The sequence below is a fragment of the Aquarana catesbeiana genome, linkage group LG05, assembly GCF_042186555.1.
Source record: "Aquarana catesbeiana isolate 2022-GZ linkage group LG05, ASM4218655v1, whole genome shotgun sequence".
Classification (NCBI taxonomy): domain Eukaryota; kingdom Metazoa; phylum Chordata; class Amphibia; order Anura; family Ranidae; genus Aquarana; species Aquarana catesbeiana.
Genome location: NC_133328.1, coordinates 133,378,423 through 133,396,784, shown reverse-complemented (window position 1 = coordinate 133,396,784; position 18,362 = coordinate 133,378,423). Strand labels below are relative to the sequence as shown.

Below are 18,362 nucleotides of genomic sequence, written 5' to 3'. Positions count from 1 at the left end.
CAGGTAATCTTTCCTCATAGCTGAGCTCCTCCATCCCTCTTATCAGATTGATTGCCCCATCTGCACTTTCTCCAGTTCTCTGATATCTCTTTTGTGAACTGGTGCCCAAAACTGAACTGCATATTCCAGATGAAGTCTTACTAATGATTTGTACAGGGACAAAATTATGTCTCTGAAGTCTATACTTTTTCTATACAAAAAGGTATTTTGCTAGCTTCAGAAACTGCAGCTTGGTGTTGTATGCTATTAGTAAGTCTGTGATCTACCAGAACACCCAGATCTTTCTTGACTATTGACTCCCCCAGCTGTTTTCTTCCAAGTGTTTATAATGTATGCATGTTTTTAGCCCCCAAGTGCATGAGTGTTCATTTATCAACATTAAACCTCATTTGCCATATAGTTGCCCAATTAAATAGTGCATTGAGGTTGGCTTGTAAATAGTAGTTTTTGCTTGCGCATAATTGGATGATGGAAGTCAGCAAGGCTTTGCTTCATTCACTAAACTCTGGGGACATTTCCCTGCAAAGTGAATCTTCCCTTGCAAAGTGAACAGTCTATTTGCCTTTAGGAAATCAACCCCAAGAAATCCTGGTACACATCATACCTAAGTGAGAGCTGGTGAGAGTGACAGTCTTTTTGGAACGTCTATACATGTCCTCAGTGGTAGAGGTAATCGTTTCAGCTCAGGCATACATTTTCTATAAACAGACTACTTACAAATATAAGTTTCTGCTGGCAGACTTTTTTTTTTTTTTTGGTAAATGTTATGGTAAAGTAAATTGTGTTTATTGTATGTTAACATATTGCATATTCAAATTGTTCATATTAATTCTCATATGCAATGCAACTCTGCAGCCACAGCTTTCACACTGCTTAGATATTTATGTCAACAGAATCAATATAGAATCCATGCTGTTTCAATCTTTATTTTATATGAAAAAATAAATTTGCTTGTCTTGTTGTTCTTTTTTTTTTTTTTTTTTTTTTTTTTAATCAGTCACACTGACATTTTTTGTTTTACTTGTGACACATCATGTGCTTTATTCCCCTTTTTTTCATTTGGTTTTCCTTTTCTTTTGTGTGCAGAGCATGATTTCTTCCATTGTGAACAGCACTTACTATGCAAATGTCTCAGCAGCAAAATGTCAAGAATTTGGAAGGTGGTATAAACATTTCAAGAAGACAAGAGATATGATGGGTAAGTACAAAAACAATTGCATGAAGTGATTGTTTACAGTGACATTGGTTAAAGTCATAATTAGAATCCTTTAGTTTCACAATTAGGAACCAATATACATTTTGTAAATTGAGGTTAAGGAAGAAGATACGTGTGATATGTATAGTCTTTTTTTTCTTTTTTTAGCGACTCTGGGCTACATAGTCTTCAGGCATCCAGTCATACCAAAAATGAGTAAATAAATGTATTTAGTTTACTGTTAATAGAAGGACAGATACCTTTGCCATGACAAGACAATACAAGCCATAAACATGGAATCTGAAATTAAGCTAAATAAATATTTCCTCAAAACTTCTGTTTGACTTTCAAGCTGCATTTCAGTTCCAGGGCGCGCATCTTATTCATGCTGATGTTGAGAAGGTGCCTCAACACAATCAAATTAGTTTGCAGCTTATGAGTCTGACAAAGGAAGCCTCCTCAGGAAGGTATTATGGTGGAAAAGAGCCCCTCTAAGTATATTTTACAATATAAAGAAAGCCCACTCATAATTGTATATGTTTTGTGATAAAACAATACAATGGTGAAATGGTAATTTGTCAAAATTAACAATGGAGTTACCATGATTTTACTATCACTGTAAGGACACTGATGATTCTTACACAAACCATTCAAACAGTGAGACATTGCCAATGCTTTAGAGCAGCATTTCTTTGTACATTATGGGCTAAGTTATGTTACAGTTGTGAGCTGTGATTGACTGTGTACTTTTTCACCAATCCTGTTCAATTGGCTTAGCTTTCGACCATAGTTTCAGTCCTTGATCAGGAGTAGTTTCAATGAGATTCTCAATTCGTTCTTCAGTAAGAATACATTCACATGTTTTTGTGCATTAAGGCATGTTGCATTAGGACAGTTAATTTATTTTATTTGCTTGCAGACCAGTGCACGACAATATACGTTGACACAATGGCGCGGCTGTACAAAGGGACGTACCTGTACATCCCCTTTAAGACACGGCATTGTGGGTGCGCGCACCCGCTGCGTAATCCGTGACCGTGCCTGCAGCTCCCACGGACTCTATGTCCGTCGGTGTCCCATTATCGTGTCCCGGAGCAGCAGAACGGGAAGATGTAAACAAGGCATTTCCCTGTTCTGCCTAATGACATGACAGGGATCTACTGCTCCCTGTCATGGGGAGCAGTAATCACTGTCATGTCAGTGGTAGCCCACCCCCCCACAGCTAGAATCACTCCCTAGGACACACTTAACCCCTTGATCGCCCCCTAGTGTTTAACCCCTTCCCTGCCAGTATCATTTATACAGTAATCAGTGCATTTTTATAGCACTGATCGCTGTATAAATGACAATGGTCCCAAAATAGTGTCAAAAGTGTCCGATGTGTCTGCCATAATGTCGCAGTCATGATAAAAATCGCAGATCACCGCCATTACTAACAAAAAAAATTAATAATAAAAATGCCATAAATCTATCCCCTATTTTGTAGACGCTATAACTTTTGCGCAGACCAATCAGTATAGGATTTTTGCCTTTTTTTTTTTTATCAAAAATATGTAGAAGAATACATATCAGCCTAAACTGAGAAAGAAATTTGTTTTATTTTAAATATTTTTGGGGGATATTTATTATAGCAAAAAGTAAAAAATATTGTTTTTTTTTTCAAAATTGTCGCTCTTTTTTTGTTTATAGCGCAAAAAAAAAAAACGCAGAGGTTATCAAATACCACAAAAAGAAAGCTGTATTTTTAGGAAAAAAGGACATCAACTGTGTTTGGGTGCAATGTCGCACGACCGCGCAATTGTCAGTTAAAGCGACGCAGTGCCATATCGCAAAAAGTGCTCTGGTCAGGAAGGGGGTAAATTCTTCCGGGGTTGAAGTGGTTACGTTGGCTCCCAGTATGCCTTCAAGCATGAAAATAAAAATGCACTACCATCATTTTTGACAATACAACACTCTACAATTCACAGAATACTCACATGTGTGCAATGTGGCCCCACGCAACACGGCTTACACCAGGTTTTTATACCATGAAGCACAAGTGTGAATCCAAAATGTTGGAGTTCAATCAGCATGGATCCACTTGAAAGGAAGTGTAATACGGGGATGAGCTGGCTGTGTACATTGTAGCATTGCAGTCTGTTATGGTAGAACTTCTCTAAAATTAAAAAATATTCAAAATTAACAGATATTTATGGGTTATCACAAAGAACTTCATTCTGACTAATGTACTGTGTAGCATTTTTTATTGGTATTACTTTCTTGCTTTTCACTATTTGGCCCCATACTTGTGTGCGTGAGTAAAACGTTATCTATTTTTTTAATAGGACTGTTAAATTTATCTTCTGCTAGTGTAGTGTCATTGTTGGCTTGCATAGTAAAACTACAGATAGGTCAAGTGACAGCTGCCTATAGTTACTATTAATTTGAATACCTACTAAAGTTTTATTGCCTAAGTTGTTGTAGCAAAAATGACTAAGGTAGGGTTGAAAGCTCTGCTCTGTTTTCAGTGTGTGTGTCCTTGCTTGAGTGTTTTTTGAGTTGACATTGAATCAGGAATAGAAGGAAATCTGATAGGGGCACTTGTTCTGGAGACTAAGAAGGAATTTTCCTTAATTTGGAGAGATTTCCCCTAATTTTGTAATGTGTCTACAGGACAGGAAGTGAGGGTAAATCCCTCCAGTTGGACACAGATGGCAAAAAAGTCCTGACAGGCTTTAACAATTCCCTGCTTTGAGCATAGAACTGTATTTGTTATATTTTTATAGTTCTTAGTAAAAATGTTGTTTCTCCTCTCTAATATTAAGTTATTCATAGGTGTGAATGTAGAACCATTTTCTTCATGCTGATGAATATCCAGTTTAAATGACATGTATAAAGTCCCATAGCTTTGTATTTTTGAGAGAAACACTTTAAAAGCTGTAATATGTAGTTTGTAAATACATTTGTCAGCTTCTCCTTTTTAATGGTTTATCCATATACTTAATAGATGTCTCTTGCTGTGGCATGTAAATTATAGTGTGCTTTGTTTAAGCATTCCTATTTTAACATTGCCTTCCCAATTGTTTTGGCACAGCAAAAAGTGCTGAGATTTTAGCAGTTTTAAACACTAGAGCAAAGAGACTATCCATATAGACAAATTACCTTTTTTAATTAAAACAATGCATTGTTTTCTGTTGCATTGTTTTAAACTGTCAACTTGGCCTGATCTGTGCTTTGTTGTAGAATGTTGTCCCTAGTCTAGTCTACATCCACTGTTATTGCCTATCGTAGACACAAGACATTTAGTTAATATCGCAGATATTCTTTACTATATAGAGATTTGTTTGTTTTTGTTGAAATTAAATCTAAAATCCAGGCAAACAGGTAAAATACATATATGGGGAGTTATTTTATCTGCCAAAGGACTTGTATTTTTGCCAATTCTGTTATTATATTAACACCGCTCTGACAAACAGCACAGCCCTGTTTGGCAGGGCAAGAGACGTATTTTTTTCTGGTAGTTTACTGTAAGTGGCTCCTGTATAAATTGGCCATAGTATGTGTGTACAAATTTGGTTATGCACATATGTGTTATTACATTCTGCATGCTAGTCCCAAGCCTGAGGCGGTTGGGGAGGATTGGAAGACCTGGCAATCTACATCATTTACAAAAAAAACCCAAAATAAAACTTTTCAAGAAGAATCTATAGAAAAGGCTTTTAGGAATATCAACTATAGTGCCCAGGGAGCTGACCCACGGAACAGAGTGTTGTATAAAACTGAATGGATATAAACTATACACATACACACATACATACTGTACATACATACATTCATTTAAATAATAAATACATATATTGGGGTTGATTTATTAAAGGAACAGAGACTGTTTGCTTTGCAAAATTCACTTTAATCAACTAATTGCATATTAGCAAAAATCCTGTTTTTCTAATTTCCCACACACATTATTGGATATTTAAAGTGAAACTGGGCTCATCTTATTTACTATCAGTCACTTAATGAAAATTAATTTTGCTAAGTGAACAGACTCTACTCTGAATCAACCGGACATGTGGTTTTCAGGACTCCTGCTGCCACAGGTATGTATGGATAAGTACGGTAGTTACATGACTACACATAACCAAAATTGCTGCAAAGAAATGTATTTTTATTACACATTTATTTACATTAATTGGAATGTGTACTGCCTGGTGGTGAGAAGTGCAGCTAAAGAAACATTGGGGTTGATTTAATAAAGGCAAATAGGCTGTTAACTTTGCAAGGGGGTTATCCCCAGAGCTTAGTCAAACTCTGCTGACTTCCATCATCCAATCATGTGGAAGCAAAGTTGCTGTAACTTTTATTTTTCTTGTACTTAATTGGGCATTCTTAGCAAAGTTCACAAAGCTCTGGTGAAGTTCCATTGAAAAATGCAACTTCCCTTGGAACAATTGCCCAAAACAGTCATTCATAATCTGTGTTGATTATCAGGCAACATCACACATGGTCACTACAGGAAGCACTTAGTTGCCTCAGTTTGAATCACTTTGCCTACCTTCCATGCAGTATATGAAAGTATATTGATATTTAAGCATAGCTGCAGAATTTAGAAATTCATATTATAGCACAAAACGTTCACATGCAGTTTTTGTACTTAAATTAATTGTCCATTACTTAAAGCGGAGTTCCACTTGCTTCTCCCCCCCTCTGGTGCCACATTTGGCACCTTTCAGGGGGGAGGGGGGGAACGAGTACCTGTTTTTGACAGAAAAAATATTAAATTTAATACCAGAGACTGGAGAGTTCTCTACAGGCACCACCTCCCCTAAATATAGTCAAAAAAATACCAAGAAACAAAATTGGGAGTTTTGAAGTGCAAAAAAGCAAATCAAATTAATAGTACAAATTTCATGTTTTTATTTAAACATGCATAGTTAAAAAATCAATAAAATACATGTTTTACATGAGCTGGTTTATTTAACTGAAGATAAAGTGGGTTTCTGTGGGCAAAAGGTCAAGAGGTGGCTTAGTATTCTTTGATCTCCCTGATCAGCCTTTGAGCTACCATGTGTACTTCTGCATATATATCTGTGATGTTGATTTTACATGAGGGATTATGAGTAACTTTTCCTTTTAAAGCAGTGCTCCACCCCCCCCCCCATGGCAAAATTAAAAGTCAGTAGCTATACATACTGTAGCTGCTGACTTTTAATATTAGGACACTTACCTGTCCTGGAATCCAGCAATGTCGGCACCCCAGACAATGTTTCCATTGTCTCTCGGGTGCTGCCCCTGCCATAGCCTGTAAGGGAAACCGGCAGTAAAGCCTTGCGGCTTCACAGTTGATTCCCTACTGCTCATGCGTGAAGCGCACTGCACTTTCTGGATAGCCCGGTGACAGGGAAGGAGGAGGGGCTGAACTTCTGATGTACCTTGCCGCAGCGAAGATCCGACGAAAGTGGGAACAGGTATCTGTCAAAAACAGGTACCCACTCCCCCCGGAGGGGGGGGGGAGACAGATAAGCGGAGGTTCCACTTTTGGGTGGAATGCCACTTTATCAAGGCTTTTTTAAGCACAATCAGCTGATGTACAGTTTGGTATCTGTTTGTATTGCTGCCTGTACATTTATGATGCTCAGGTACCAAATAATTGGATATTGTTGGTTTCATCATTTATATGTATAGCAGATACATGAGATCTCGCCAATTGGCCTGGACACTGATCATGCAGTGATTTATTTCAGATTAGCTATCGTATGGCATGCTCGCCTGCATTCATATCATAAGACTTCTCTAAGTTTTGTGCTTACGCATTTTGTGTGTGCCACCAATACAAACCAATACATAAGTCTTGTATGGAATACATCTAACAGTCATATACTTGTATGCTTCTCTGTGTGTGTTTGTGTGTGTGTGTGTGTATATATATATATATATATATATATATATATATATATATATATATATATATATATAAAATATATGTATAGAGAGAAAGAGAGAGAGAGCATTTGTTTTCAATTAATATGAATGAACTTTGCCTTCATAACTATCTGATAGCAGAATTAATCAGATGTGCTGCTCAATGCCAAAATCTATTTTGAAACTGGCACATCACTTATCTGAACTTTTCAAATACAAGGTCAGCACTGTATTAATTCATTGACCCCAAGGGCATTTAAAAAAATATTTATCTTGATGTGTCAGATGGCAGTATGATTTCATTCTTTGACCAATATAATATAGCAGAATGTATGACAACATCTATGGTTATATGTCACTACCGTGACTTAGATATTTGTTCTATTATAATCCAGTAACCCTATTTATTCATATCACTGTGTCAGTATTCTTCCTCATGGCAGGCCCATATTTCACAGATGATAAGGCATTCCCTATTGCAAACTGTGGGGATTATTTACTAAAGCTGGAAAGCGCAAAATCTGGTGCAACTCTGACTAGAAACCAATCAGCTTTCAGGTTATATTGACAAAGGCTAATTGAACAAGCTGAAATTAGAAGCTGATTGGCTACCATACACAGCTGCACCATATTCTAAGTGCACCAGCTTTATTAAATCTCCTCCTGTGTACAATAGAAACACTGCAGGTGATTGTATTCATTGTTGGTGATCAAATTTTGGGGAAAAAAAGTATCTGTCTTGTCCCTGTAAGGGATATAAAAGGGTGGTTTATAGTGTAAAACTGCATGTTTGTATGTAAAATGCTCTTTGGCATAGCACTACAGTAGATCATCGTTTGATCAGTACCATACCAACCCTTTTCCCATGAGAGAGGATGCCCCAGGTAATCTGCTGGACCTAATCATTCCCGACAGATAAGGGCCCAATATACTGAGTACCTGTCCAAGGATTTACCATTCTTGTGCTTTTGTGAAGTAAATGTGCCATGAGAAGAAAACATAGGCAGCCCTTGTGGACCTTTTCTGAAAAATGCTAGAAAGCTGGATGTCATGCTCACCTTTTAACCTGAGCACTTTCTGAATCACTCGTCCAATATGCGGAGCCTTAGCTTCATTGCTTGTTTTGGGTAAGTGACTCAAAGTATTAAAGCCAGATTTAGCCACGCACCAAGCGTGGAATTGCCACCTTCATATTTCTTGTATGATAGGTATCCTTTGATTTCAGTGTTTTCTTTTTCTCATGTGTATACAATTTTCAGCAAACTTAAAACTACTTGCCTTCTCTATATAGGTTTTAAAGCAGAAGTCTGCTTCCCCTTACATGGTCATTTGTCATGAACAAATATACTGAAGTAAACAGTGCGTTTCTTCAGTATGCAAGAAATGCAGAGTAAACCATAAAAATTTGTAAAAAATATCTGCCACTAGACCACCTGCCTATAATTACAGACCTTAAAGGTACATTTGGATCTTAACAGAATATTAAGCCTGGAGAAGCAAATATTTACATGGTACCTCAATTTTTATTCTGCTCATTCCTGTAGTACAACCTTCCCCAATTCCTTCTGCCAATAATCTGGTGATCTGAGAGCACCATTTTAGTAAGCAGGGGAAGAACTTCCAGACAGCCCCATTGCAGGCTTGTGGCAGTTTCAAGCCCAATTAACCACTGCACCTGCATAGGTGTGAATTAACCAAAGTTATAATGTCATTGGTGATGCAGGAAGCAGGCATAGGAAGTTATAAGTTATGCTGCAGAAAATGCTCATCCAATGATTTTGCGAGGTGTGCCGTTGATTCTGGATACAGTGGAGTACAGAGCTGATTAAGGTAACTTGAGTAAAATAGGGAATTAAATCTCCACTGATACTGCACGGCAGTAAAGAAGCAGGGTGCAAGTAACTATTTAGCCTTGAAAGCCATTTTACACTGCATCCCTATATCTTAAATACTAGGCAGGCTTCTGTACATTACTACAGTACTCAGATTGCTGATAGTGTAGACTTTTACTAATATTGCTATTTTGGCCTTTGTAGTTGACATGGAAGACGAGTTATCGCAACAAAATACAAATCATGTGAACTTTGGTCAGCAGCCTGTGCCCGGTACCCCCGAAAAGCCTTCTTCCCCAGTACAGCACTCTCTGAGCAGTCAGCCACCTGTCCGGACACCGCTTCCTAACTTGCATCCAGGACTTGTATCTGCTCCCATCAGCCCTCAGTTAGTCAATCAGCAGCTGGTGATGGCTCAGTTACTGAACCAGCAATACGCAGTGAACAGACTTTTAGCCCAGCAGTCCTTAAACCAGCAGTACTTGAACCACCCTCCTCCAGTCAGTCGATCAATGAACAAGCCTTTGGAGCAACAAGTCTCACCCAACACAGAGGTGTCTTCCGATGTCTATCAGTGGGTACGCGACGAACTGAAGCGGGCAGGAATCTCGCAGGCAGTATTTGCACGTGTGGCTTTCAACCGAACTCAGGTAAATAAAGCTCTGTCTTTTTGCAGTGTTTATTTTACTGCACTTTTTTTTTTTTTTTACAGAAATGTTTGTTGTTGTTCATGTTAAAATCAGTACTGTAGTGGAGGAGAAATAATTCTTCAGTAAACTGCATGCATAAATGGATGCATTTTGGTGGTTGTGTGTGTTTGGACAATCTTCATGTTGGTTTTTAGCACGCTTTTACAAAAGTGATTTTGATGGTTGTAGATTGCAAAAGCAGCTGTTACTGCTAGAACATGTACAACACATTTTTTGTTTCCATTACCAAATGTAAAAATAGCTTGACAAGTTCTCATTCACGAAAATTCCTTCATAAGGTAGATGTGCAGAAAGCTTGTCTGTAATTATTTGCTATGCTATAAAGTCAATATTTTATTTATTACTCCTTTCATATTCCACCACTGTATAAGATTGAGTAGGCCTTTCTTTTAGAACATTGCCATGTACTTTGGTCTACACATGAAGTTTTTGTTGTATGTATGATTAGTGGGGTTGTATGTGTTGCTTTTGTTCTGTGCCTTGTTTGAATTTAATGTGGTGAAATATCACACCTTTGCATAGTTTGGGAACTTTTGTTTTACATCTTAGGATAGATTGGGGCAGAGAGGTGTGGATTTTAACAAACGATTACATACCCAATATTGGATACAGGCATACCCCACTTTTAAGTACACAATGGGGTTTATTTACTAAAGCTAGAAAGTGCAAAATCAGGCTCACTTCTGCATAGAAACCAATGAGCTTCCAGGTTTTATTACCAAAGCTTGATTTAACAAGCTGGGGTTAGAAGCTCATTGGTATCTATGCAGAAGTGAGTCTGATTTTGCACTTTCCAGTTTTAGTAAATAAACCCCATTGTGTACTTAAAACTGGGGTATGCCTGTATAAAGTATGACTGATGTGCGTAATCTGGAGCAAAGAAAGCATCCTTACAGCAAACATCCAGAATTTTGTTTTCCCCATTGCATATTAGAGAAGTGAAAATTGGTTGTCATGAGCATATCTCTTTTATTTTGATCGAAGGCTGCATAAATCATGGACCTGTGTTTTTTTCTGTTCTTTGCAGCCAAGTCTTTGTACAATTAGTATCAGGATAATTTTCATACCATTCATTAACACAGCAAGCCCTAGGTAATGAAATATACAATTTTGGAGCCAATGTCAAAAATCATCAAAATAACCGCTCTTTATTTTGACTAGTTTCACTGATATATTTCACTTAGCTTTCATCCAATGAAAGCTGCAATGTTAAACTGGCCTGTATTAAGGCAAAAAGAAGAACTAACTATAAATGTATTTTGCTAGGTTATTTGCACCTGTAGTATAACATGTTTTCTACTGTAAACTACAGAGAACCTCTTCCCCATAATATAAAGATGAGGAGAGAGGGAGGTGTTCTTTAGCCTTAACGCACCTCCTGTCCTATGGTGACAACACTGCTTCTTCATAGCTACAGTATGGTTATTATTATTATTTTAATACAGGATTTATATAGCACAAACAGCTTGTGCAGCGCTTAACAAAATAAAGGCAGACAGTACAGTTGCATTACAATTAGATACAAGAGGAATCACAGGGCCCTGCTCGTTTGAGTTTACAATCTAGGAGTCAGTGAGGGTTGTCATGTTAGGACATGAAGGATGGCACTGGCAGGATCACCAGGTAAAAATAAAGTAAAAAAACAGAAAAAGAAACTGCATCCACCACATTTAAGAACTGGTACTGCAGTATATTAATGTTCTGTTCTTGGGTCTAGATATACTTTATAAAACCGTCAAACTCCTTATCTTTTATGGAAAAAATGCATACAAAAAACTGAAATTGCTTTAAAGTCAGCATGTCATGTGATCACACAGAATGTAATGACTGTACATCTGCATAGTAGGCACTCTATCTGGTGCCATTTTTGATGTTTCTTCTTGCCACTTGAATCCGCTATTGCAAGGCTATGAAAAACCTAAACTTCTGGATATGAGATTATGGTTCTGTGTAAATTATCACATTGCAAAATCCATTTGCATTCGTGGTTTCAGAGATATGTTTTAACTTTTTGCAGCCAAAATTGTATTTGTACACACTTAATTCAGGGATATAAATGATGACTCTTTTTTTTTGTTGTTGTTGTTAAATAGAAAAATATGCATTGTTCTAAAAGAAATAGTTTAACATTTAGGTTGAATTTCCATTAAAGTACAGACCTATTTACATTACAAAAGCTTGTAAATTCATTTTCAAACATATTTTTAGTACTTGGCCTCTCCATGAAGAGACACAGTATGACTTAGTGCTTGTGTACAGGATTAGGCCTGATTCACATCTATGCATTTTTAGTGCTTTTTGCATTTTGCAGATTTGCACTACAGTCCATTTAACATGGTTTCCTATGGAACACGTTCTGTAGAACAAATAAAAAGCACAAAAAATGCATAGGTGTGACTCAAGCCTTAGTGTTTTCCTGTGTTTGATGTGCATTTGACACACAGGTGAAGCACAGGTCAACAAACTCCCACTGACTTTGTTGAAGTAGTGAAATCGACAGTTTAGAGGTTGTGTTTGACCTGCTTTGCACTGGGTTTCTCAGCAAGTCCTACTGAGATATATTTGGTTTGCAGGTAAGGCAGGTCAATGTAGTCTTTCCTTTTCACACGCTGCATTTTGCATTCCAGTGCATGCATTTGAGCAGTGCTATGTTTGATTAGAAAGGGCTGCTTTTGACATCAACCCTTGTTCACTAGAGCTCTTAGAGATCTGGATGAAGATCTGGTCATACCAGCCAATCTGCTTCTTGCTTGTGCCCTTTGAGTGTATAAAAAAGAAACTGATTGATTGCTTATTGTAGCACTGAAATATTTCCATGTAAGGGGCTCAGTTTGAACATTAATTGAGTATGGAGCAGTCTAAAAGAACATATATGATGCACTGGTGACAGTAGAAGTAGTTATGCAGTGGCCAGCTATAAGGTCAGAAGAGGTCATGATTGCTTTGGCATTTAATAGCCGATCAGTGCAGATTATTACAAATCAGGTAGTGGTTGCCATCTGGAGTAGTTTATATTCCATGCCTTTAGGCCTATGACTACTAATGAATAGCTATCATCACCAGATTTTGGAAACTTTTAATTTATAAGTGAAGTTCCATAAGGATCAGTAGAAATTGTATCTCATGTATGGCTTTTTTCTTACTTGTGCAGTTTGAGTGCATGAAGAGGAAAAAATGTGGTTTCCTATTGTAGTTTTGAGTTATTACAAAACAGATAGTGGTTGGCGTTAGATTTGTTATTCCATGCTTATGCCAGTTTTCAGCCCTGAGGCCTATGACTACTAATCAAATTATAGTCCAAGTTTCAAAACTCCTCATTTTTAAAAGAACTTCAATAAATGTCAGTAATATAGAAACTATATCTCATGTATGCTCTGTTTCCCATGTGAAATATGTTACCTCTCCTATTTATTTGTGTCCTCCACAAGGCAGCAGGGGGAAGGAGGAGCGACCAGAAGTTTAGTAGATCGATGCAATCTTACACGGAAGTGGGAGTGGGTACCTGGTTTTGACAGGTATCTGCTCCCCCTTCCCCCTGAAATGTGCCAAATGTGGCAGTGGAGGGGGGGGAGCAAAGTGGAGCTTCACCTTTTTGGTGGAGCTCCACTTTAATGTTTCATGTACACTTGGCCGTGATTTACTGCCTGTCACTGGAAAACAAAAAATGCAGCAAAACTGTGGCAAAATTATGCCACGATTTTGCTGTGATTTTTACCGTGGTTTTTCCACATTTTGGATTTTCCCGCAGCAGGCGGTTAAAACATTCCTATCTTGAATGTGATTCTTCCCTGTTCAGGAGAGGGAGGTTGAGGAAGGTTGAACCTTGCCTAACCGTAGCAGCTCCTAAACTCTGCTAAAAGCCTATGTGTACATTGAGTTTAGGAGCTTTGGCAAAAAAACACCAAAAGCTGCTAGTGTACATGAAGCCAAATACTGTACTTTTTCTGAATACTTTTGTCTAATAAAACTATGCAATTTCTTACATTTTCGTACTCTGGTTTTCAGATCAAATAAATCTTTCGCCTTTTACTAAAGATTTCTGTAGAGAGGAACAACTATGAGTTAAAAAAAAATAAAATGCAATGTATTTCATTGCTTACAGCTGGTAAAACAATGATGCGTGTAACAAGCATCAAAACAATTGAATTGATGGACTGCAAGAGTGGTTAACATTGGTTCAGTGGTTTGAATGGGTGCTTTGAAAGTTAGGCTGGCCATAGATGACATGGTTTTAGAAAATCGCTTGATTCTCCTATCAACACAGGTAGTGTTGATGGGGGAAGCCTCCTGCTTTACTATTGTATTCTGCCAGCGGAGGGAGCGGGGAGCATTCACAGCTGGAAGAATACAGTGGTTGCTGCTAGCGGCTATAGCCACTGACAGTAACCGTATGTAGAAAAATCTGATATGCTGGTTGTACCCAAGTTTATCGATCTACCAACTTGGGTACAGTCTGCTTGCCCATACATGGTTCAAATCTTGGCTGGTCCCTGCTGAACCGGCTGAGATTTGAACCGTCTATAGCTGGCTTTAACTGCTGAGCCCACAGGAGATCACTGCTGTGCACTTTGAGAAAATGTAAACCTGATCATGACTTTTTGTACTTGTCTTTAATAATAATCAGTGAATTTGTAATGCCATCCTTTGGATTTTACAGCTAGGTTGTTATTTTATCTAACAGCACTTGTTTTTTCTGTTGGCTGACCTCAGCCAATAAGAAAAAAATAGTTCCAGCCCATGGCTAAGGTTGGAATGGATGCTTTGGTCCAAGAAACTGTGAACGGAGTCCAAAATTTTGCAGCTACTGTTATTAGAGAGCTGTGGCATAAAGGAGGGTAAAATAAACAGCATCTATGTACATGGTGAAATTTAAAAAATAAAGGCATGGTTTCATTGATTAGTCAGATGGTAGGTGGTGGGAAATGACTCCGCAGTCAGAGAAATTGCAGTTTGTTTGCCAGTATGTAGCAGGCTTTCTTGCCCCCAACAAAAGCATTTTGGGATTTAGGGCTAAAAGTTCTTATAGGCATGTTGTGACTAAAGACTTTGATTAGGGTAGGTAATGGTTAATGCCTCTGCAATTTTTATTTTGCTGTCTGTGTCTCTCACTGGAGAGATTTCTCTTCACTTACTATCTTGGAGACACAAGAAGACGTGAGGGGAATTCTCCCCACAATGAGGGGGAATTACTTGAACAGATGTAGAAAAAAGCATCCAAGAGGCGCTGGGACTTTGATGTAAGTTTATACAAAGTAATGAGAAGGCAGAAAACATTTGAAGAGCTCACTGGCTCAGGTTAGTCTGCTCACAACAGACAAGGCTACCTCCAGTGGGTACCCCAGCAGGTTGCTAGAAAAAACATGCATAAAAGGAAGGCACTCCAGACCTGTGCCCTTTAAGACAGGAAGCTGCAGGAAAATTCCCCAATGGGTATAAAGAAAGTGCTGAAGGGTTATAGAGTCTAGATTTTTAGATTAGATTATAAAGATCCCGTGTTGAAGTCACGTGACCGTGATGTAACGCTTTGGGCCTAAGTGGAGGCATACCGGAAGTGACGCGATTGTGGACGAGCTCGTGTATATATGCCGTTACTCGGCTTTTTAATGTGAGTGCACTGTAAGATGTTATGATTTTAATCAATTCATTCTAAGTTACTACACTACGAGAGGACTCTTCTTCCTTTATATATATATACCCCTTTGAGAGGACATTAGAGGGAACTCCCTGGGAGAAAACAGAGACACAACATATGTGAGAGCAGATCATCTGAAACAACTATAGAGGACCCCAAGAGGTGACTACATGCCAGTACATTGTCCAAGGAACCATAGGCTATGCTGATTTAATACTTACCTGAGATGAGAGGCTAGAGAGCATGGAGGTGATGTGGGAGCAAGATTGTCACCTATATTATGAATAATCACCACTAATACACACGATCGGGATTTTGGTTGGAAAAAGATATGATGGCTTTTCCAACGGGATTCCGCTCAAGCTTGCCTTGCATACACATGGTCACACAAAAGTTCGCTGAACTTTTGACCGCCACTGACGCGGTGACGTACAACACTACGACGAGCCGAGAAAATTAAATTCAGTGCTTCCGAGCATGTGGCGAATTGTTTCCGAGCATGCGTAGGAATTTTGCGCTGCGGAATTGCTGCAGACGATCGCATTTTTGGATAGGAACTTTTTCCGACCGAAAAATTGAGAACACGCTCTCAATCTTTTGCTGTCTGGAATTCGGCCAGCAAAAGTCCGATGTAGCATACACACGGTCGCATTTTCCGACCAAAAGCGGTCTTTTGCTGAATTGACGAATTTCCAATTGTGTGTACGCGGCATTAGGGTGTAGGGATATTGTGCACAAAAAAGGACTTTTTATATAAGGACTTGTATTGATGGACATATTGTTGTTTAGATTTGTGTGTTAGGTGTCCAGCCTTGAGACACAAGTTATTATTTATGCACTAGGATCACTTTTATTACATGTTTTGGATCATTATTTATATTGCATGTTTATACACCCATTTTCTACTGCTGCTGATTTAATACAGCGTGAAGAGTGTGGCGATTGCTGGATGACTAGGGGCATCACGGAGTGATTGCTTTTAGTCTTGAGGTTACACCCAGTAACGTTCAATTGGCTTATGCACTGAAGTCACTTTATGTTTATATTTGTTTTGATGGTTATCTATTAGGAGTGATTAATTAGGTTTTCCTACCACAAGAGTTCATGTCACATATTGGTTAGATTGAGTTAACTGTCAGCGCCTCACTACTCTCTAACAATTTATTTATAAATAGTCAAGGATAAGCTATTTAAGTGAAGGCAGCAGCTTTGCTATACATTTTTTACCCCACACACACAGAGTGGTAGCGCGAGAGTAAAGCTGCGTACACACGAGCAGACTTCTCGACCGGACTGGTCCGACGGACCGAGTCTGGTGGACAATTCGACCGTGTGTGGGCTTCATCGGACCTGCAGCGGACTTTTTCGGTTGAAAATCTGACGGACTTTAGATTTGGAACATGCTTCAAATCTTTCTGATGGACTCGAGTCCGATCGAAAAATCCGCTCGTCTGTATGCTAGTCCGACGGACAAAAAAACGACGCTAGGGCAGCTATTGGCTACTGGCTATCAACTTCCTTATTTTAGTCCAGTCGTACGTCATCACGTACGAATCTGTCGGACTTTGGTGTGATCATGTGTAGGCAAGTCCGGTCTTTAGAAAGTCCGTTAGAAAGTCAGTCGGAAAGACCGTCGGACCTTTGTTGTCAAAAAGTCTGACCGTGTGTACGCGGCATAACACATAACAAACATTATAAAGCCTAACCCTTCATCACCAAAAAAATATTTACTTCATGGTAGTGGTCTTAAGATATGTGTACATTTGTTCATTAACCAGTTAATCATTGTGATCTCAGACAAACCTCACTAAAAGCTTGGCCTTTAGAATTGTTTTGGCTAGTTTACATCAGCTGACTGATATTTTCCTTTTTTGGTTTTGCTTCTTGATATGACCAAAGGGTCATACACAATACATATGCACATATGTGCATATTTTTGATAAGGTCTCTCCTGTGTAGGAAGTGAGCTTTGTAAAAGTTGCTATTTAAAGTTGACCTAAAGTCTGGTTGGATTCGTGTAGCTGCCTCTTGAACATGGCAAATGTGGTAAAATACATGTTTTTACAATGCTTTAATCATTGTGGGGCAGACAGCTTTACAAGATGCATAACATCCATATAGCACAGGTGGCTTTTTGCTTTGTCAGTAAAAGCACAGATAGTTCTTAGACTAGATTTTTTTTCAAATTTTCATGTCAAGAAATCAATTTTTACAGTATACAGTCTTCCGCTTTGGATATTCTAGTATAGCTTATTTATTTTTGCATTTACATGTTTTGTTTTTTTTCGCTTAAATATAAATCTTAGCTTTGCGACAGTCTCCTTTTGTTTGAAATCATTGTGACGGTTAACTTGTCCTAGTGAACATTTTAGAAACTTTCCAAAGTGTTTCTCCTTTGTGCAATAATTTACCACATTAATCAGTAATAAGCTTGTAAATAACTTGATGTGGAATTATCTTGCTTTTTACACTGTTACTTTAATCATTAACGCTGCTAATACACGTTAAATACCACTAATAGTTCAAATATGGCTTCTAATTACTGCATCACAGTCTTCTAGCAATCATTTTGTTAAATGAAGCAGCCCCACAACCAATGTGGCAAAATTCTGCTGAAAAGTATTTTATTTAAGGATTATTTTCTAGCACAAAGTATGAATTCATTCTGGTTTTGGAAAGAACAAAAATAGATTTTTTTTTTTGGAATTGTACAGAAACCAGAAGTCACTGGAATAGTCATGAAAGAACTCTTTATTAAAACATAATGCACTGCTGTTAAATGCTTTCATTAATGTTTTTCAACATTACCCTGATATATATATATATATATATATATATATATATATATGTATATATATATATATATATATATATACATATATATACACACACACACACACACACACACACACACACACACACACACACCTGAATGACTCGTTTAGTTTGAAGCATGTGTTAGCTGGATAATGGAGTCATGCTGGTCATACACTATATGAAAAATCAGGCATAATTCAGTCATTTAGACAGTTTGTTTTTCGGCCAGTTAATGGGCACAAAATCGATAATCGTTGGGTTGTTTTTGAGCCGAA

General features: G+C 38.1%; 1 protein-coding gene and 1 pseudogene across 10 annotated transcripts in view; both read left to right on the top strand.

Moving 5' to 3' along the window:
• SATB1 (SATB homeobox 1) overlaps positions 1-18,362 on the top strand; it is a 268,899-nt gene that overhangs the window by 131,206 nt on the left and 119,331 nt on the right. For all 10 annotated transcript variants that reach the window (XM_073630208.1, XM_073630209.1, XM_073630205.1 and 7 more), the window contains 2 exons: positions 1,087-1,198; positions 9,133-9,578. In XM_073630208.1, coding sequence (XP_073486309.1) covers positions 1,087-1,198; positions 9,133-9,578 — 558 coding nt within the window. The remainder of the gene's footprint in view (positions 1-1,086; positions 1,199-9,132; positions 9,579-18,362) is intronic.
• On the top strand, positions 13,628-13,736 carry LOC141146511 (U5 spliceosomal RNA; annotated as a pseudogene).